At 50.7% G+C, this 17,977-nt stretch overlaps 1 protein-coding gene across 5 annotated transcripts in view; it reads right to left on the reverse strand.

Moving 5' to 3' along the window:
- HIP1 (huntingtin interacting protein 1) overlaps positions 1-17,977 on the reverse strand; it is a 117,021-nt gene that overhangs the window by 48,048 nt on the left and 50,996 nt on the right. For 4 of the 5 annotated variants that reach the window (XM_067537764.1, XM_067537762.1, XM_067537761.1 and 1 more), the window contains exons 2-3: positions 3,631-3,694; positions 729-871 (exon numbers count right to left, since the gene is read on the reverse strand). In XM_067537764.1, coding sequence (XP_067393865.1) covers positions 729-871; positions 3,631-3,694 — 207 coding nt within the window. Of the gene's footprint in view, positions 1-728; positions 872-3,630; positions 3,695-3,792; positions 3,829-17,977 lie in introns of those variants that run through there. The other variant, XM_067537765.1, reaches the window with a different exon arrangement.

The raw sequence follows: 17,977 nt of genomic DNA on the forward strand, positions 1-17,977 counted from the left end.
TCCCAGGCCTCTAGCCAAGAGAGGAGAGAATGGGGGCAAGCAGAGCGTTGGCTGACTAGCAGGGAATGGGGAGGGATACTGGCTTAGTCCCGGGGTGAATACTTGCTTCCCTTCCCAGGGCTCAGCTTTGGGATGGGGGGGGGGCCCCAGTGGTGGATTAACCCTTTCTGCTGCCCTCTTGCCATTGATCTGCTGCAGAGCGGGTCCTGGCAGCTCCCAGGGGCCACGGCACATCAGGACAGGCGTGCTGGGGCTCAGCAAGCTCTTTGGGGGAGTAGAGGTGGGAGACAGGCATGGGGTAAGGCAGGCTAGAAAGCTGGGGGTGGGGGACTGGAGACAATAAATGCACGCATATTCCCACCCTATTTCCAGTGATGAGTGTCATGTTGCCAACCCCAGGAGCTCACAAATCATGAGCATGGCTTAAAATCATGACATTGTTTAAAAATAAGTGATTGGGGTTTTTATGGCCCTTCCTGACCTTTAGGATGTGTGTTTTTCTCTGCAACTGTTACTTGTTTTTGTTAATGCAAGCTGAGAGTCTCGTGTAATCACAGGACTCCAGGAGCTGGGGCTTTAAGAAAAACACCAAAATATTGTGACGCTTGCAATAAATGTCACAAGAGTTGGCAACACTTCTGGTGGCCTCTCAGGTCATCCTATTGCTGGCCATAGTATTCCTTTCCCGCGCCACCCCCGCACTACCAGAGACATGGGCCTGCACATACGTTTGGGTGTCCGTCACGGAGGAGTTTGTGGAATACATGGCAGAACTTCCAACAGAGCACGGCGTTGCTGGAGAGGGGCAGCCGGTTCACGACGGTCCAGAAGGTCTGAGCTCCTTTCTCATGGTGGGTTCCCAGGATGCATGGTGAGCGGCAAGTTAAGGAAAAGCCAATCCTTTAGCTCAGAGTGCGCAGGAGTGCCAGGGATACCCACAAAACACAACAGCTCAGACAAAACGAGGCTTGCTGGCTGCTCCCAAGATGTCCCCTCATCCCATTCTGGATCCCAAAGGCCGTGCAAAGTGTTAAAAGGAACTAGGAACTCCCCTCCTGTGGAGAGGTTTATACAAAGGCAATGAGATAACCTGTGTGTATCAGCAAAATGCAGTAGGTACCTGGAGTGTACAAGCCCTGCTGTGGTGTGACAAGGAAGAGTGTGCTTCCAAACCAGAACCAGCTAGCAGAGCCGCTGGAACCTGTGGCTGCTCTCCCCTTCTCCCGGCTGCTTTCTTCTGCAGCTGGCATTGAATTGCCCAGAAACCCCCTGCCATACACACATCTGCCAGTGACCTTCTGCCCCTCATCAGCAGGGTTTGAGTCCTGGATCTTCAGGTCTCCAGCCCAGACTGCTGCTATTTGAGCTAAATAAGCAGCTGCTGCCCTCTGGGTGGAACAGCCATTAGCGGGAGAATGTGACACACGCTGCCAGTGGGTTACACAAATATTTACTAGACAGCAAAAGAACATGGGGGTGGGGAGGGCAGGATTTCTGGGTTCTATTCCTAGCTCTGGGAGGGGAGTTTGGCTTAATGGACAGAAGGGTGGCTGCAGGTAGGACAGCCAAAGCACTTGTCAGTCTAAAAGGCAACGTGGCTGAGTGGATGAGCTAGATTAAAGATCTAGGTTCTACCCCAGGTCTGCCTTGAGTGACCCTGCACAACTTCTTAGGGGCTGATACCTCCTGTCTCAGAAGGTAGGGGCTGAGGCCAGGGGCAGTAATAAGGGTTATTAAATGCACAGAATAGACGCAGTAGCGGGTGGAAGAGGTGAGACTTGAACTCTTGATCTCCTGGATTCCAGCCCTCCATGCTCGCCCTCGACTACAGGCTGTTTTGCAAGGAAAGTCACTCCGTTTCTTGGTCCCCACCTCAATGGGGCAGTGGGCCAGGCATCCTGATGAAGTGGAAATACAGAATGTCCCGCAAAATCTGTTACACTCAAGAGCTCTGCCAACAGGCCATCTAGGTCCTGTCCCACGAGGCCAGTGCAGGGCGGTTTTTACAGACCACTGCACAGTGCTTTGGGAAGCAGAACGGCTGAGCTACGTCCTGCTATAGACTGGGAATGCAGAAAGGGGATCGGCATGGCAGGCAGCCCACTGCATCAAGAAGCTAACGGCCAACAGGACTGCAGGAGAGATTTATCCCCAGGGCCTGGGATCCCAACCCCCACAAGCAGCTTTCCCATTTAAAACAGGCCTGAGACTAAAACAAAAGGGCCTGCCTCAGCCCCATGCAGAACGGCAGCCTGGAAACAGACCCCCGCAGACATTCCACTGACAGATAAATCAAGGCGGCTGCTCCTTTAAGCTGCTGGAGCTTGTTTCTCTTAGAGCAGGTGGAAGGAGCTGCCGAACTCCCCCGACCCCAGCCAGCCAAGCTGCAGCCCAGAGCTCAGCCTTCAAAGGCCTAGGAACATTCTGTCCTTTCCCCGAGAAGAGAGAGGTTCCCAGTCACAGCCTCCGGCCCGGGGATGTGTTGTACCATGGGCGTTCACACCAAACAGCCCACCCCTTCCAGCGCTGTGCCCCTCCCCCTACAAAGAGACCCCCTCCCCGAGCAACCCTGGCAAGGGCTTGTGCTGACATCACCCACACACCATGGGCCCAGTTTGCAGGGACGCTGAGCCCCCAGGCCGCCTTGGGGAATTAGGCCCTCCAGGTCTGTCACTAAATCCAGGCTGGCTGGGGGCGCTGAGTTTCTCCAGCTAGGTGAGATCACGCATTCCCAGCACTAGCAGCTCTCTCTCCTCTGAACCCTTCCACGCTTTGGCAGCAATGGTCCAGGAGCTTCAACTAAATGTCTCAGAGAATCCTCCAGTCCCCAGCGCTGGTAGGCTGAACTCTCTCCTGTCCCCCACTTGCTTGGCCCTGGAGCTGGGATCTGGGTGATGCAGAGGACACACCCTGGGTTCAGAAAGCAAACCGCTCCACAGTCCTTCTCCCTAGCAAAGTGGAACGATTCGGAGGCTGCACCTGCGGCCCGTTCCTGGCTCCCAGTCAGCTGCAGAACTGCCAAAATCCGCCGCCTTCTTCAGCGGGATCTTAACTATTCAGCCCTTTGGGCCTTTCAGGCTTAAACACACTTGGTATTTATAACCACGCAAAGGCTGACTAGGGCGGAGGTAACAAGCGAGGAATGACGACACCCTCCCCCGTCTTGCAGTTACAGCCCCACTGCCTGGCTAGGCCTTTCCTCGCTAACACCTCCCACCTTTGTTACCACTGGGGCAGCTCAACAGGCGTGTCGGGGGTGGGAGTGGCAAACATGGACCACGACTCCGAGCATCTGCTGGCACAGACCTGCGCAGAGAGCAAGGCTACAGCGCCAGGGAGAGGGAGAGAAAGGGTAGTGCAGACCAGCCTCCTCTACCCAGCTCCCTCCTCCCCTCAGGAACCCCACCTTCCCCCTGCTGGGCAGTGGGATTTTGGCTTTAACCCCTTCATTCAGCAGAGGGGATCCCCGCCATGTCCCTGTTTCAGCCAGTTCACGAGGGGCTCTCGCTGTGACAGCTGCTCTCTGCCTGCTTCCACACAAGCACCTCCACCTGGCCTCAGCCGCCTACCAGCCAGCCTCCAGTTGCTTCCCACGCCGGCTTGTCCAGCCGCCAGCTCTGAAAAGGATATTCCTGGCGTGTTTCTCCTTGACAGCCACTTCCTGTGTGTTAATGGCTTTATTGATGCTGACGGTCTGAAAAACAGAACAGGGGCGTGTGCGCATTAGATGTGAAGGGCACTGGGGGGTGGTCAGGGTCCCAGGCTGATTCAGATCCTTCCACTCCCACGTACACAGCTCCCGTCGCTTCCTGCACCTGTTGATGGCTGGTCTGGATCCAGGCGCCTGTCTCTGGACGAGGCCGCTCTCCCATGCCAGCTGGACTCTGCTGATTTCCAAATGCATTTCTGGGAGCTGCCTGACATCTGCCATGCTCAGCTGATGCCAGGATTCGTTTACTCAGCACAATAACGAAGCAATTAAGCAGTGACTACGAAGAATAATCCCCCTCCACCTGCCCTTCTGGGGGGTGGGGGGGTAAGGGCAAAGGGAAACAAAGCCAGAGCCAGACGCACTTCCCTGCCCCTGGACAATGGCCACAGAGTCAGTGGGCTCCGACTCAAACTGTCTGGGTGGGGCTGGGAGTCACTGCGCTCTTGGTGCCAAATGCAGAGGGCAGCTGCCCAGGATAACAAGGGCCCAGACCTGCTCTGGGTGGGGCACACTGGGAATCCAGCGCATGGATCCCAGAGCACATTTGGGAGGAGACAGGCTAGTTACAAAATGTGACAGGAGAACTGTGGGGTGCTGGAGCCTGGGGCAGGGATGGAGGAGAGAGCCCAGTTCCTGACCATGGGTTGGCCACTATGCCCTGTGAGATGAACCAGGGCAGGAATCACCCTGTTAACCGTCCCCAAACAGGCGCAAGGAGGGGAGGCCAAGTGTGCTGCCGTCTCTCAGCTTCCACTCAAGACTGCACAGTGTAGCAGATAAACCCCCAAAGCATTAGGAAAAGTCCCCTCCTCCACACGCCGTGACATACGCTGCTAACACGGGGCCTGGGGCAGTCTCCCACCAACCGAGAGACCCAAGGGAAGGAGAGGGATAGCTGCAGGTGCCATCTGTCTAACTAACACCCTCCTCCTGATACACCACACTCTAAGCTCAGAGCGCCACGCAACAGGCAGCTTGGCTCACAGCGCTGGGCTCCTCAGCCTCTAAATCTGAAAGCTCCCTGCCCCTGCGGTGGGGAAGAGCCCTGGAGACAAAACCAAGAGAGGGCTGTGCTTTGAAATCTGAGCCAGATCCAGTCCAATAAGGGCCAGGGACTCAGAGAGCAGAGAACTGGCAGGTCCCACTTAGCCCCAGCGCCAGAGAGTCTGTCTCCCAGGGATTGGTTCCACTTCAGGGGCAGGGAGATGAAGAGGGAGCCCCTCCTGGCAGATTTGGCTATTCAATCCAAATTTCTCTTTCCTTCACATGGTCCCAACGCTCCTGGTTTCACCCTCTCACGGAGCCTGGGCAGATCCTCCCCTGAGCACTTACACACTCTCCACGCTTTCCCTCTTTGGGCCTTGTACAGGGGCCTGAACCAGTCCTGCCTTCCAGAGCCCAGATTCAGCTTTGGCTTGATCCTCTGTTGGCCCCCTCCAGAGACCCCACAAATCAGTTTCACTGCCCTGTCCCCTAGAGAGGAGGAGGAAGGGATTGCTGACCTGCACTGCGAGAGGCAAGGTAGTGGCCTTTAGACCTGCAGAGCTTCCCCAAGGAGCAGCAGTGGCACTCCGAGGAGATGCAGCTGCAATCAGAGATGCATGCCACACACAGGGAGAAAACCGATTCTGTCTGCCGCTCATTAATTATATTATGGTAGGGCTTGGCAACCCCAGTTGACGACCAGAGCCCCACTGTGCTAGGGGCTGTACAGACATGTAACAAATAAGACAGCTCCTATCCCAAAGAGCTCACAATCTGAACGTCAAACAGGCCACAATCTCGGGGGGAATCTGGCAAGGGGGTGAGGTAGGAGGCGGTAGTTACGATCAGCCCAGCAGAATTTGTCAGCAAAGCTGAGGTCACAATTCGCCACATGCCCAGCCAAGACCTGACAGGAGGGATCTGTCAGCGGAGGCAAGTTTTAAAGGAGGGATTTAAAACAGGCTGAAGTGGCAGCCTTGTGCACGAAGTTGTGTCCCTGCTCCAGCCCGGCCTGCCTCACAGCCTCAACTGCCAGAAGAAACGACACCGCTTTGGGACAGCTTCCACCCGTACAACGCAGTGCTTCTCCCCAGGGACCACAGCAGTTCCGAGGAGTGTGGCCGAGGCACTGCTTGGGCCTGCCCATGCCTGCCTGCTAATGGGACCCAGCTTGTGCTGGGCGGATGCACCCGCCAGTGTGCAGAACAGTCCTAGCGCCGTATCAAGTGGGCAGCACGGGCTGGAATTTGGCATCCCGTGCAGTCAAACAACGGGAAAAGGGGCAGATTCCTTCTAGATTCAGCTTTCTGCCCGCACAGCATCACCCCTGTCCAGGGATGGTTCAGTGGCCCCAGCTACGCTCTGCTTCACGTGGTCTCCAAAAGACAGGCTGCCTGAAGCACTCGTGCCTCACCAGACTGTTCGCACCGTTCACCGTGAGTGAATCTGCTCCATAGCCCAGCAGGGACAGCGCAATGCAGGGCAGAGCTCGTCCCGAGCAGGGACAGAGCTCTTGGAACTAGACACGGCCTCTCACGCAATACAGCTATAATATACTCTCCCCCACAGGGCGAGGAAGTGCGGAGCAGAGTTCATTCTGGCCTGGAGTTGCCCAGGGTACCCTGCTCTCTCCCCCAGAGAAGGCGAGTTTCTCCATGACCTAATAGGCAAGATCAGCCCACAACCCCCAGGAGAACTTGCTTCCAGAGGGTCAGATGAACACAGAGGAGGTAATTCCACACTGCTCAGCTGCAGTAGTGAGGAGCGTTATTTAGTGAAACCCAGGAGTCAGGACCTCAACCCTGCTCTGCTGCGGAGTCACACTGGGGCCGCACGTAGGTCATTTACCCTCTCTCTGTGCCTATTTCCAGGATACTGACTTATCTCACAGGAGGCTGTGAGGTTCATGCCTGGTTTACACAGCAAAACTGCACTGGATTTAATTAAATCAGTTTCTAATTAAATTAGGTTCAAAGCTGCTCAAACGGATTTCACCATTTTCACCCAGGGGCTTGCACTGGTGTAACTAATCCCATTAGAAACCCACTTAGTTAAACTGGTGCCACTGGTGGAGCCCAGTATGGCTTTTTTTTGAAGATAAATGCGGCTGCAGAGGGTCCACAGTACATGAAGGGGAGACACAGGCTGGCTCAGCACACTCAGAAGATAATTACTGACTCAAGCCAATTAAAGCAATGAGTCTAATTCCCTCCTTATGCCTGATGGTCCTCCTCGAATTTTACTAACATCCTCAGTCTCCAAGGACGGCCCCACTGTGGGTTCATCACAACAGAAAACGACATCGCAGAGGAGGGCGGAAACCCTCAGAGCAGAAGCTATTCCTCTGCAGAGGGATGGGGAGAGTGCATGGAGGGCTTTAGCAGTTACACAAAACATGTCCCACGGCACAGCGGCCATACAGGCCCTTCCGCACAAGCACAGCTGGGCCAAATGGTGCCCACAGCAAACATCTCTCTGCCTCTTGCAACAGCCTAGCACCTATAGGTACCAAAAGCTCTAGTCAAGTCTGAGAAGCAGTTTCCAGTCACACACACACACACACACACACACACACACACACACACACACACACACACACACACACACACACACACACCCCCCCCCCCCCACTGGGCAAAGGTACCCTCCCCTCTCGTGTCTCGTGTAATGCAAGCCTAAATGAACTGTGGCTCGTCAGGATTGTTCTCCTCAGAAAGGGAGGAAAAATCAAGCCAGCGTGGGAGAAAGGGTGCTTAGGATTTTAAGGTTCATGGATTCATAGATTTTAGGACCAAAAGGGATCATTAGATCATCTAGTCTGACCTCCTGTAGGACATAAGGCACAGAATATCACCCAATTCCCCCTATGCAATACATGATCAACATTTTTAGGATGCCTTTAAACCTGCAGCATCTTTGGGTCCTGGGCAGCTTTCAGTTGTCCTTCAGAGGCATCTGCCTGGCTCCAGAGATGCCTGCCCTCTACTGATATAAGATCACTGCTCCCTTCTGCCTCCCCTCATGGGCTCCAGAGCCTACCTACCCAATTCTCCCTTCAGCATCTTTCAGAGTGGCTGTGTGTTAACGCTCTTACGCTACACTAAGCTTCCTTTGAAGCACTGTCCAGTGGACAGGTGATGGGAGGGAATTAGTCTGCACAGGAGCCGCCAAATTGGATCAGCCCAGGAGTCCACCTAGCTCGATATCCTGGTTCTGACAGTGGCCAGCAGCACCAAATGCTTTAGAGGAAGCTGAAAGAAACCCTGCAGTGGACAATTATGGAATAAGCTGGCTATAGGGGAAACGTCTTCCTAACCTGCTCAGTTTGCAGTCAGTTTATGCCCTGAGGCAGAAGAACACAGGTAGCAGGGTCCAGCTGGAGCCAAGTGGACACCTTTAAATCACCGTTCTTCCCCTTTCCACGCATCTAACTTGTATTTCTAGAAAAAGGAATTAAATGCAAGAACTACTGGTAATGCAGCACTACCTGTGAAGGATTAAACATGCAGCTCAGGACAGGGGTCTCCTGCACTGGTACAAGGTGCACACAGTGTCCAGCCCGTACAGCTCCCTGCCTGCATCTGACACGAAGAGCAGGATCTGAAGCTTTATGTTTAGCAGCAGCAGACTTCATATACGTGCACTGTCACTGCGGGAACCTGGTGAAATTTCAGCCTGAATGTTCCAGCCTTGCATTCACTGCTTTTGTATTTACTTTTCTTGCTCGGTCTTTTTCAAAGCACCCTGACGAAGGAAGAAAGTAAAACCAACTTCACAAAGGAAGGTAGCTGGTGTTTGGAACTGATCACTCGAGTGTGAAACCGAATGTTGTCCAAATCAGAGATGGGCCAGTAAGAGTGGATCAAGCTCTATGTTTCCCCAAAGTGTGAGGCAAGAGTGGGCCCAGGGTTTTGGTTTGGGCTAATTCAACTAGACAGACAAGGACTTTTCTCTAAACATGTGATCATTAGACTATGCATTCATTCCAAACTCTAAGCCTCTCTACCTCTGCCTCTCTACCTCTGGCATCTGTCAACTTAAAGCGAGGTTCATAAATCCAAATCTAGGCACCCAACTAAATAGCCAGATTTCCAAAGGGAGGAGAACCTGCAGCTCCCACTGACTCCCAGTGGGACAAGGACAGATTTCACCAGGACGAGGAAGGCTGCTTTAACCGTAGAGGGCGGCGTGATAAGGAGGCATGCAGTTGCAGGTGGGAGAGAAGTGTTAAAGAGGGGAGAAGGCAGAGCGTAGGACCAGAGGGGTGTGGGTAGAGAGCTGCTCCACTAACTCAACTATGGCTGAGAAGGAGCAGGAGATATCTCAGACCAAAGGGTAATAATCAAGTACCTGAAAATATAGAGTTTAGAGTGAAATCTCAACCCTGATTACAGCCTCCAGATCACACAGGACTGTACTGGGATTTCGCTGTTGCCAATATGCTGCTGTTGGCAGCTAGTTTTTCAGCAAAATCCTAAAATGCTTTGTCATTTAAATGCCACGCCAACCTCCCTCTTCCCCCATGACCCTGTCACCTGATCCATCGGGGTACTATGACCCAGGGCTGCTTGGGGCACGCAAACCTAGGGTACTGTACGTTTCTCTCTGACACAGTGGGATTAAGTGTGAAGTTGTCCAGTCACTACCGCTGTTGAGCTCACCCTTTTTCGTTTCTTTAGCATCGCAAGCAGCAGTGGCTGAAGACCAGGATGCTGCTAGTCAGGGATCCTGGCTGACTGAGGCTACAAGCACAGCTGAGAGAGACAGTATCGCTTTGAAACAACTTTGCCTCAAGGGACTCCTGGGTGCAGCTGTGCTTTGGTGAATGAGATCTCTCTGCCTGCATGTTGTGGCAAGTGAAAGCCAGGGAGTCTGGGGCACAGGGAGTCTCCTTTTTCCGCCTCCGATGGAGTTCAAGAGGCGTGCTCTTTCCCGGAAGGTTAAGAAAGAACGTGTATGGGACTCAGCATTCTTCAGGCCAAGAGTTTCCTGGAGCCGCAAGGGGCTGGGACCTTTCAGAGCTCCACCAACAGAGCAGTATTGTAAAGCACTTCCTGCTCTAGCAGTTCTGTATGAAGCTGGTTCCGGAGAGGCAATTATCGGCAGCAACACACAGGGAGGCATGCTTTATCCCAACAGCCCCTCCCACAGCTCCCCAAAATAGTGTCTCTGCCAAAGTGCAAGCCAGCCAAAGAAAACGCTGAGTGTATTCCTAGGGGAAGCAGGGCACAGCAACCACCCACTAAGTGCAGAGAGTTCTGCCCAGTCACACACCCATCAAATCTCTTGGCAAAAGCCCCAAGGCCACGGCTGGTACAAGATCACAGACCAAAGTCCCTGGAGCATTGAGCTCTCCAGTCCACTGATGCGTGGAGAAAAGTGACGGAGTGAAATCAGCGCCTCCCATCTTGTGCCCCGCTACGGCACCTCCCTAATCCATTCCTACCGCATGACAAGTTTTCTTGGTCCAATTTGGAAGCTAAATTCCAAGCTAAAAATTCCAGGGCTGGTTCCCACTGGGCTTTCCTGTTACTTTAAAGGAAAATTCTCTCTTAAATTAAGATCCCCTAACAGATCGACAATACAGACCAGACAACACAGAACTGGGAGCTCATCTCCACCCTGAAGTGACCCCCTCTCCTCTTCTCCAGATTCACAGAAGCAAGGTAACAAGTGGAAGTTCAGATAATTTCAGCACCTTCCAACAAACTCCTAGAGGGGAGGCCTTGGGGGAACCAGGAGCCTCTGAAGTTACTGCTAACCAAACTGCTACCGGAGGACAATGCTGAGTGACAGCTCTGAGGTTTGAACACAGCACAACCAGTGATTCTCTGGCAGCGACCAACATCTGAGGCTTCAGAGCAAGGTCCATAATATGACCTTCATTATTTTACATACCTCTATCATCTCACCTCCAGAGACCTAATTTCAGGTTGAAACAGAGACACAATTGGCCAGACTGGTCCAGACCAAGCAAAGGTCTTCAGTCTGGAGAAAGAGATGGGACCAACATCTGCAGAAGCAGTCAATTACATCATGTAAGGTAGTAAAAAGCCAGTGGAATCCTGATCTTCAGGTGAAGTTGAAGCCTACACACTATGCCCTGCCTTGAACGATCTAAGGAGCCCTGAGGGTTGGTGTGTCAGGCTTGTCGTATGTTTGCTCTTTGTCTGCAGCTGCCTCCTGTACACACTGCGGGTCTCCCATTCAGCACAGCAACCCAACTCAATGCCAAATGCATTCAGAAGCCATCAAACCTGCTGGACAATACTAGTGCTCATCTCTGCCCAATACTGCCCTTCTAGACTCCCACCAGCTACATCCTCGGAGAGCTCCAAAGCCAGACACTTGGCAGGAGGCATGAGCTGAACGTCGTGGGGAAGCGACAAAGGTCATTTTTGCGAAGAATTTACCCCAAGTCAAAGCACCACCACCAAACCATGAGGACATCTCAGGATACAGGGCTTGGGAGGAGACCGGTTTTACAGCAGCCATCCAAGTTCAAGAGGCACATGCATTTCGAAATTCTGTCTCCCTGCAGGCCCAAAGGGCACCTAGGCTGCTGTAGGCTTTGTGTCTGGACAATATTTATGGTACTTGCAGTGAGAAGGCAAAGGGGCTGGAGTTGCTAGCTGTGAAGCAAGCAGAAGGGGCATGTCGAGGAGATGCAGCCCATGGAGAGCACCGTGCTCATGGCTAACAAGAGTGGTACAAATCTAGACCTAGAGATTAGTGCTACAAAACCAGTTCAAAAAAGGCGGTATCTCACAACAGACCTTGTTCTGTCTTAAGAGCTCCTCCTCTCACTAAACACACAGCCTTTCATCCAACTTCCTGACTGACAGGCACGGAGGGCTCCTGCCATCAGCCAGCCATCAAGGGTGAATCTATTTTAACTGCAAGCTACCACACCGCAAAGAGCAGGTGGCTATTTCAGGTCCTGCCAGCCCATGAATGAATCACCCAGAACCCCCATCCCATTACTGCCTTTCTCTAAGGCTGATGAAGGGATGCCTGTTCCACTGGCACAGCTTTAGGGAGTGGCAGAAAGGTGCCTTGCTTTGCTCTCTGATGAGCAGCTCCTCCAGCTGCCTCCCTTCACAGCCGCTGCTTCCATTCTGAGAGACTTCCCTGCCTAGCTCTGTGGACCAGGAAGCTCCTTACTCCACTTATAATTCTGTCATAGTTGCTAGAAGATGCTTCACTCTCCAGGGCAACTCCAAATGTGTGTCAGACTGACAGTCAGACCGAGCTCCCTGGGGAGAGCATCTCTCCTGGCCGGGCTGTTAAATGCTAAGAGATTAATGCAGAGGAGCAGTGGTGCTGGCGTCTGGGAAGCCCAAGCCTTTCTGAGTGCCCACAGGCCTCTTGGAACTGGGATGGAACTGAATCTGCTCAGCGCTTTCATTAGTGGGAGGTTGACAACAGGACCGTGAGCTTTTGGTATGTAGCCAGGAACGCTGGCACAACTGGACGAAACCCCCGTTAGCTTCCTGCAAAAACCACCCCGGGGGGAAATCTGGAAGTGAAAGGTCTGCTCCGCACTGCAGTAGCCTATCTGAGAACTCCAGCAGACTGGGCCCTACCAGCTCCTCTGCAGTGGGGCAGCTTTCATAACTATTGCATGCCTCCACCTTTTATGAAGGAGAGATGTTGCATATCAGTTCCTCTTTTTGGGAAATGATGCAAACAACTCAGGAACCCTGAAAGGGAAGAGAGAGTAGAAAGCTTATCAGCTCATGTGACACAGGCTCCATTTATGCAACAAGTATAAAAAGGAGCCAAGGGACTGGGTTACAACATAGTTAAGCACTGTAATGTAATCAAAACTCAGCAGCATCCCCGTAACTTGGTTACAGTCTGGTGTGAGTTCACTGTGAGCCCCAGAATACAGCAGCCCTTTTGACTGTATTCTACCCAAGTCAAGGCACAGTGCTGTAACAGGACCCCGCTCCGTTACACTGTCATGTACACGGGATCTCAGTGTGCCAGAAGCAGAAACAGTAGCAGTGCGAAAGCTGCAGGTACACCCCAGCAGAGTAATGAACAGCCAATGCTACAAGTGTAGAAATCACCATTGTGCAGTGAAGAGTCCAACTCCCCAACGAGAATGGCAGGCAGTCACAGGAGACAGGCTAGGAAATATTCTGCCTGGTGCAGCGTGAGTAGAACCTGGTCAGTATGCTGTTGGGTTGCCAAAGTTGTGAGCATTTGCTTCCTGTCCCCTTCATTAGCATGTGTCACAGGAAGCGTGTAGAAGCAGTACTCTCCCTCTGTGAAAATTACTTTTGCTGTGGTTTGTTTGACAACCTCAGACCCGTCCCATGAGATTTCAAAAAAGCTGAGCAACCACAGTGACTTGTAGGAATCAGTCCTAAGACGTTTCACGTTGGACTCAAAAACGAAGGCATCAGAATCAGTGGACACTTAAAAATTTTGGCCTAACAGATGTTCCCTGGGTTACACAGTGAGCTAGTGGGAGAACCCAGGAGTCCTGACTCTCCAGGCCCCCTTGCTCTAAGCTCTAGTCCATCAGCATTACATTTGCTGTGTCAGAGTCCTTTCGAGCAGTTTAGACATCAGAACTGTGAGGGGAGCCTGACAAAGAAGGCAGCCACAAACCAGAAGACTAATTCTACCAGCATGTGTTCACTTACTATAAACTACCGAGGGCCAAAGCCTGCCAGGTGCCGAAACCCTTCAATCCCATTGACGTCAATGAGAATAGAGGCACTCGGCACCCTGCAGAATTTACATACATGATGAATGTAGTGGAGCGGACAGAAACCCCCTTCTGGAAATGTAGCCATGGAACATTCCATCCTCTCCAGCCAATCCACACCAGTGGCTCTGGGGGTCCAGGTGAGATGGTGAGGAATAGAAGGTGCTGATTGGCTGGCAGGCGGGACAGAGAACGGAATGACTAGTGGGTGTGGGAGCAGCTATGACCAGACTATTCTGCTGAAATAAAAATGACACAAAAGGTAAAAACGTGGTGGCCATCGCCTGAAACCAGCCCTACATGTAGGTCATGGGGAAGACACAGACTTCCAAATCAATCGTCACAGCAGAACAGAGTGGGGAACTGTGGCTGCAAAGTCAAAATGTATCTGTATCCAGCCTGGGAAACACACAAGACAAAACTCATAATAATTCTCTCTCTATCCATGAGTGTGACAGCAAAGATCCAGAACTACAAGCAGGATCACAACCAATGCAGAATTACAGCGGGATTTCTAAAATAGATCTCTCTCACACACACACGCATGCATGCCATGAGTCCCACATCTGCCAGGCACAACCCCACAAAAATTACAAGCTTAGTTGTACTTTGAATTGCAAATCTATCATTAGGCAGAGAATTGTTCCAGTCTAGCCAGTGGCTGCACAGAGATTTCTCAGGTCTCCTTTCATTCCAAAAAGGAAATGAGTGTCGACTATGGAATCCTGTGCCATTGCAAATGATTTGGAAACACTAAGTAAGTTCCAGGGCAAATCCTCTTAGTAATGCTCCTCGTTTCTCCTTAATTCTTTTCTAAAAATGGCTTGCTAAAGGTTATGCAAACTCCCAGAAAAACATTTTCAACAAAGGGAGCCAACCCATGAGAAAGATATGATCCCACAAGAGTTCCCGTAAAACAATAATCTATGAAATAAAAAGGAGACAGCAAAGTTCAGTTATGGCCATGCAGCCAACTCTCTCTAATCACACAGGATTAAGGCCGAGTTGGACATGGAAGGGACATTTCTGTCCTTGATGATCACACAGGAGTAAAGGCAGGAGTGTGTGTGTGGGGGGAGGGACGTAGAGGAGGAGGGCGGGTCACTCTTTATTTAGCTGTACAGTGCAACTTCTCAGATTTAAGTCCTCTTTAAATATGCCATTTCCAAACAAGGAGCAAACGGCAAAACCACACATACACAAGCAGCTGTCCAAGTTAACACAATCACAGAAAAGGTTTTCCTCCATCGAGTGCTGAAAAAACACACTGGATAATTCTCAGAATGTTAATAACATGCTTGGGAGTGGAGTGCTCTTATGATAATAAGGGGATGTCCCCTCTCATCCTTTGGGAAGCAGAATTGCTCTGCTCTGCCTGCAGTTCTCTCAAAGGAATGTCCGAGTAGATTCTTATAAAGCACGAGAGCTTTCAGCAGCACAGCCACGATGACCTTTACACAGCAGCACCAAAAAAGGAGCACAACCCTGTTCTTGTACGCAATGTGAACAGAAAGGAAATGGAGAAAGAAGGAGTGTGAAGCCAGAGCAGACCACAGAGGCAGGTGGCATGAACAGTGGCCTGCTGCGGATGAAGAATAATCCACAACCTTCCAATTAAGTTGTAACAATTGCTCCCCGAGAAGAGATAGTGATAGACAGGGACACAAAAAGGTACCACTCTTTCCTGGCCATTTGTCCCCAGGTCCACGCCACAGGATGAATTTGGAAATGAAAAAAAAAAAAATTGTATTCTTCCAGGCTCCACCTAGAAACCAAACTCTGTGTACTCGAGAAAGCATAATAAGAAGCCACTCAAAGCACAATGAGCAGATCTTCATAATATGATTGTCCCTCATCTAACTTGCCTGTTTTGATCAGCAGTGAAATAGTTAATACTGCTGACCTGTAGATAATCAGCATTAGGTTTCAGAGTGAACACCTCCATTTCGATGAGTGAGGCACTCATGTCGCTCAGAGCTATGGTTTCAGGCTGTCTGAAGACTCATGCAGATATTACTGCATCGGTTGAGGCTTCGCTCACTATATGAACCTTTACTTCACAATCATAAGGCCTGCAGTCTTACTTTTCAAATGAAAATTGATCTGGAGAACAAAAATGGCAGCATTCAAAAGAGTCCTTGCACTCTGAGCGGCTATGAGCTGCCTGCCCCCTTTGAGACCTGGCCCCAGCACGTAAAATACCAGGGATAGCTGGAACACCATCTGATTAAGGGAAGAGACTCAATGCTTCTAGTGGTACTAGCTCTTGTTGCTCACAGATTTTAGGAGTGAGAAGAAAGTGGGAGAGGCAAATTGGGACCTGGGAGGACAGGTACAGAGAAGGGAAATAAGTGACTCCCTATCACAGTCAAGTAGAACTGCCTACAGAGCAGGAGTCACATGCAACACAGGAGGGACCAGGTCATCTGATAGGTATCTGGGTTTGACCTTTCCTTTTAGACTCTGGCTGCTGTGTTTTTCCCATCACAGGTAGGACACTGTCCTGCTCTGGCAGATTTCTGAAAGGAATCCAAACAGGCAGACACACACATTGGGGGCTTGTGCATTACGACAGGCTGGGCGATAATGTGCTCATTTGGCTTTCAAGCAGCATTTCCAATCCGCAGAACCAGCTTATCACCAGTGACTCAGCAGCCACGAAGACACTTCGGCGGAAGAGTTGGGAAACTGCTCATGCATCTGCTTCATGCCAGTTGGGGCAGAGGGCTTCCCAAACCAGTGGCAAGTGTTGGAAAATAGCTGGTGGGGGTCAGAAGAGACTGTTGGCCAGATTCACTTGGGGCAAATCCTGCACACTCCATATGAAGATGATGATGATGGTGTTTGTATATGTGCATGCGTGTTTCAAGAGCGAGAAACGCAACTAAGTTCAGCAGGGCTTAACAGAACCTTAAAAACACCGCAGGGGGAAGTGGACGTTGTAACTGGGACATGTACAGCCATTGCATTTTAACTTACCTAAGGTAAAGATCTCCAAACCAAACAACTGGGTGGGTCTGGCAAGAAAAACTCATGCAGCTAAAATGTGGTAAGAGGATACTGTAGATTGTGGAGAAGATATGAGTGGTTTCAGTTCTGATCTCATGCTGCTTGGGAAAAGATTACTGACTTCTAAGGTTAATTTCATTTTGACCTATCAATCACCATCATATGTCTTAATGCGAAAGACAATGAATGTGAAAACTGAAATGTCAAACAGAACTGTTCTCCCATCCTATGAACGGTTATAATAATGATTACAGCAAATGTCACTCTAAGAAGGATGTGATGCTTCTATGCCATGGCAATATCGAGAGGTGCAATCATAGTAGCAGCAAAAAAGACGGAAGGGATCAGTATGGATCTGCAGAGGCAAGGCATTCAGAGAGGACTGGGCGGAGGAAAAAACAGAGGAGAAGATTTTGAGAGGGAGAGAATGAATGATTGTAGCATATGCAGCGAAGAAGTCAAGGAGAATGAGGATGAAGGAAAGGCCCTGAAATTGGCTAGGAAGAGGTCACTGGAGACCTTAGTGAGAACAGTTTTGGGGAGTGTGGTGGGACAGTAGTCAGGTGAAGAGAATACAGATTGGAAGAGAACTCAAGGCACTGGTTGTTATCAGAGCACTCAGTGAGTTGAGAGGTCATCAGGTGGAAAGGAGAGGAGTTAAAGAGATAATAAAAGATGGATGCTAGACCCTAGTAAGTCTGAATACACAATTTAATCCATTTTGATAGTCTCTGAACCAAAATGGTTAGAGTCATTAGATTTCTCAAATGCCATAAACAATTTATGCAATTTACTTAAGGGCTTGGATTCTGTCCAAGTAATAAACAAGTGTCCTTATTCCAGTTTATGGAATCTGGCCTCCTTTGGTGCATCATGAGGCCTAGGAAAAAAGACTGGAGGCAAAGCAAATTGATTTAGGTGGAATGTTGGGACCAAAGTGGGCAAAAACGTAAGATCAAGTCACAAAGTCATCATGTCCTTGTTAACAATAGTCTAGGCCTCGAAGGAGTTTCAGCCATAAGGGCTCAGATTTCACTGACACGTCTACCTCAAGTAACAGCCACTAGAAATGCCAGCTGAGACTGTCTAGTGCAGCTGAAGGGAGATGGGGCTAGCGCGGCTTTTAAGCCACCTTTGTGTGAATCAAATTCTGACTTCTTGATGGGGCCGATGTGTCTCCTGGCATATAGCAGAACAGCCTGGGCTTTTCAGAGTAATAAATTGATGAATAAACATGTAACAACCACATTAGAAACTTTCCCTCACGGATGCAAGACGACTTAGGAGTCAGTAGAGAAGCATGGTAAGATGCAAGCACTGCCAGCGTACCCTGATGGTGGCCAAAGATCATCCGAACCCCAGCAGAAATAAAAAGTAATCAAGAATAAAATTGGGAACAGACAAGTAACAGGATCAACATCTTAAAGAATGGATAAATCTTGGGAATATCTCCTCTTCAAACTGGAAGGTTTCCTGGACCCAAAATGGAACTTTCCAACCTATGCAGCAAATTGAGCCAGCTAAGAACACACAAACCAAGCAGCCCGGCG

The sequence above is a fragment of the Emydura macquarii genome, unplaced genomic scaffold (genome assembly GCF_026122565.2).
Source record: "Emydura macquarii macquarii isolate MOO-44397 ecotype Brisbane River unplaced genomic scaffold, CSIRO-AGI_Emac_v2 contig_450, whole genome shotgun sequence".
In the NCBI taxonomy this organism is placed as follows: domain Eukaryota; kingdom Metazoa; phylum Chordata; order Testudines; family Chelidae; genus Emydura; species Emydura macquarii.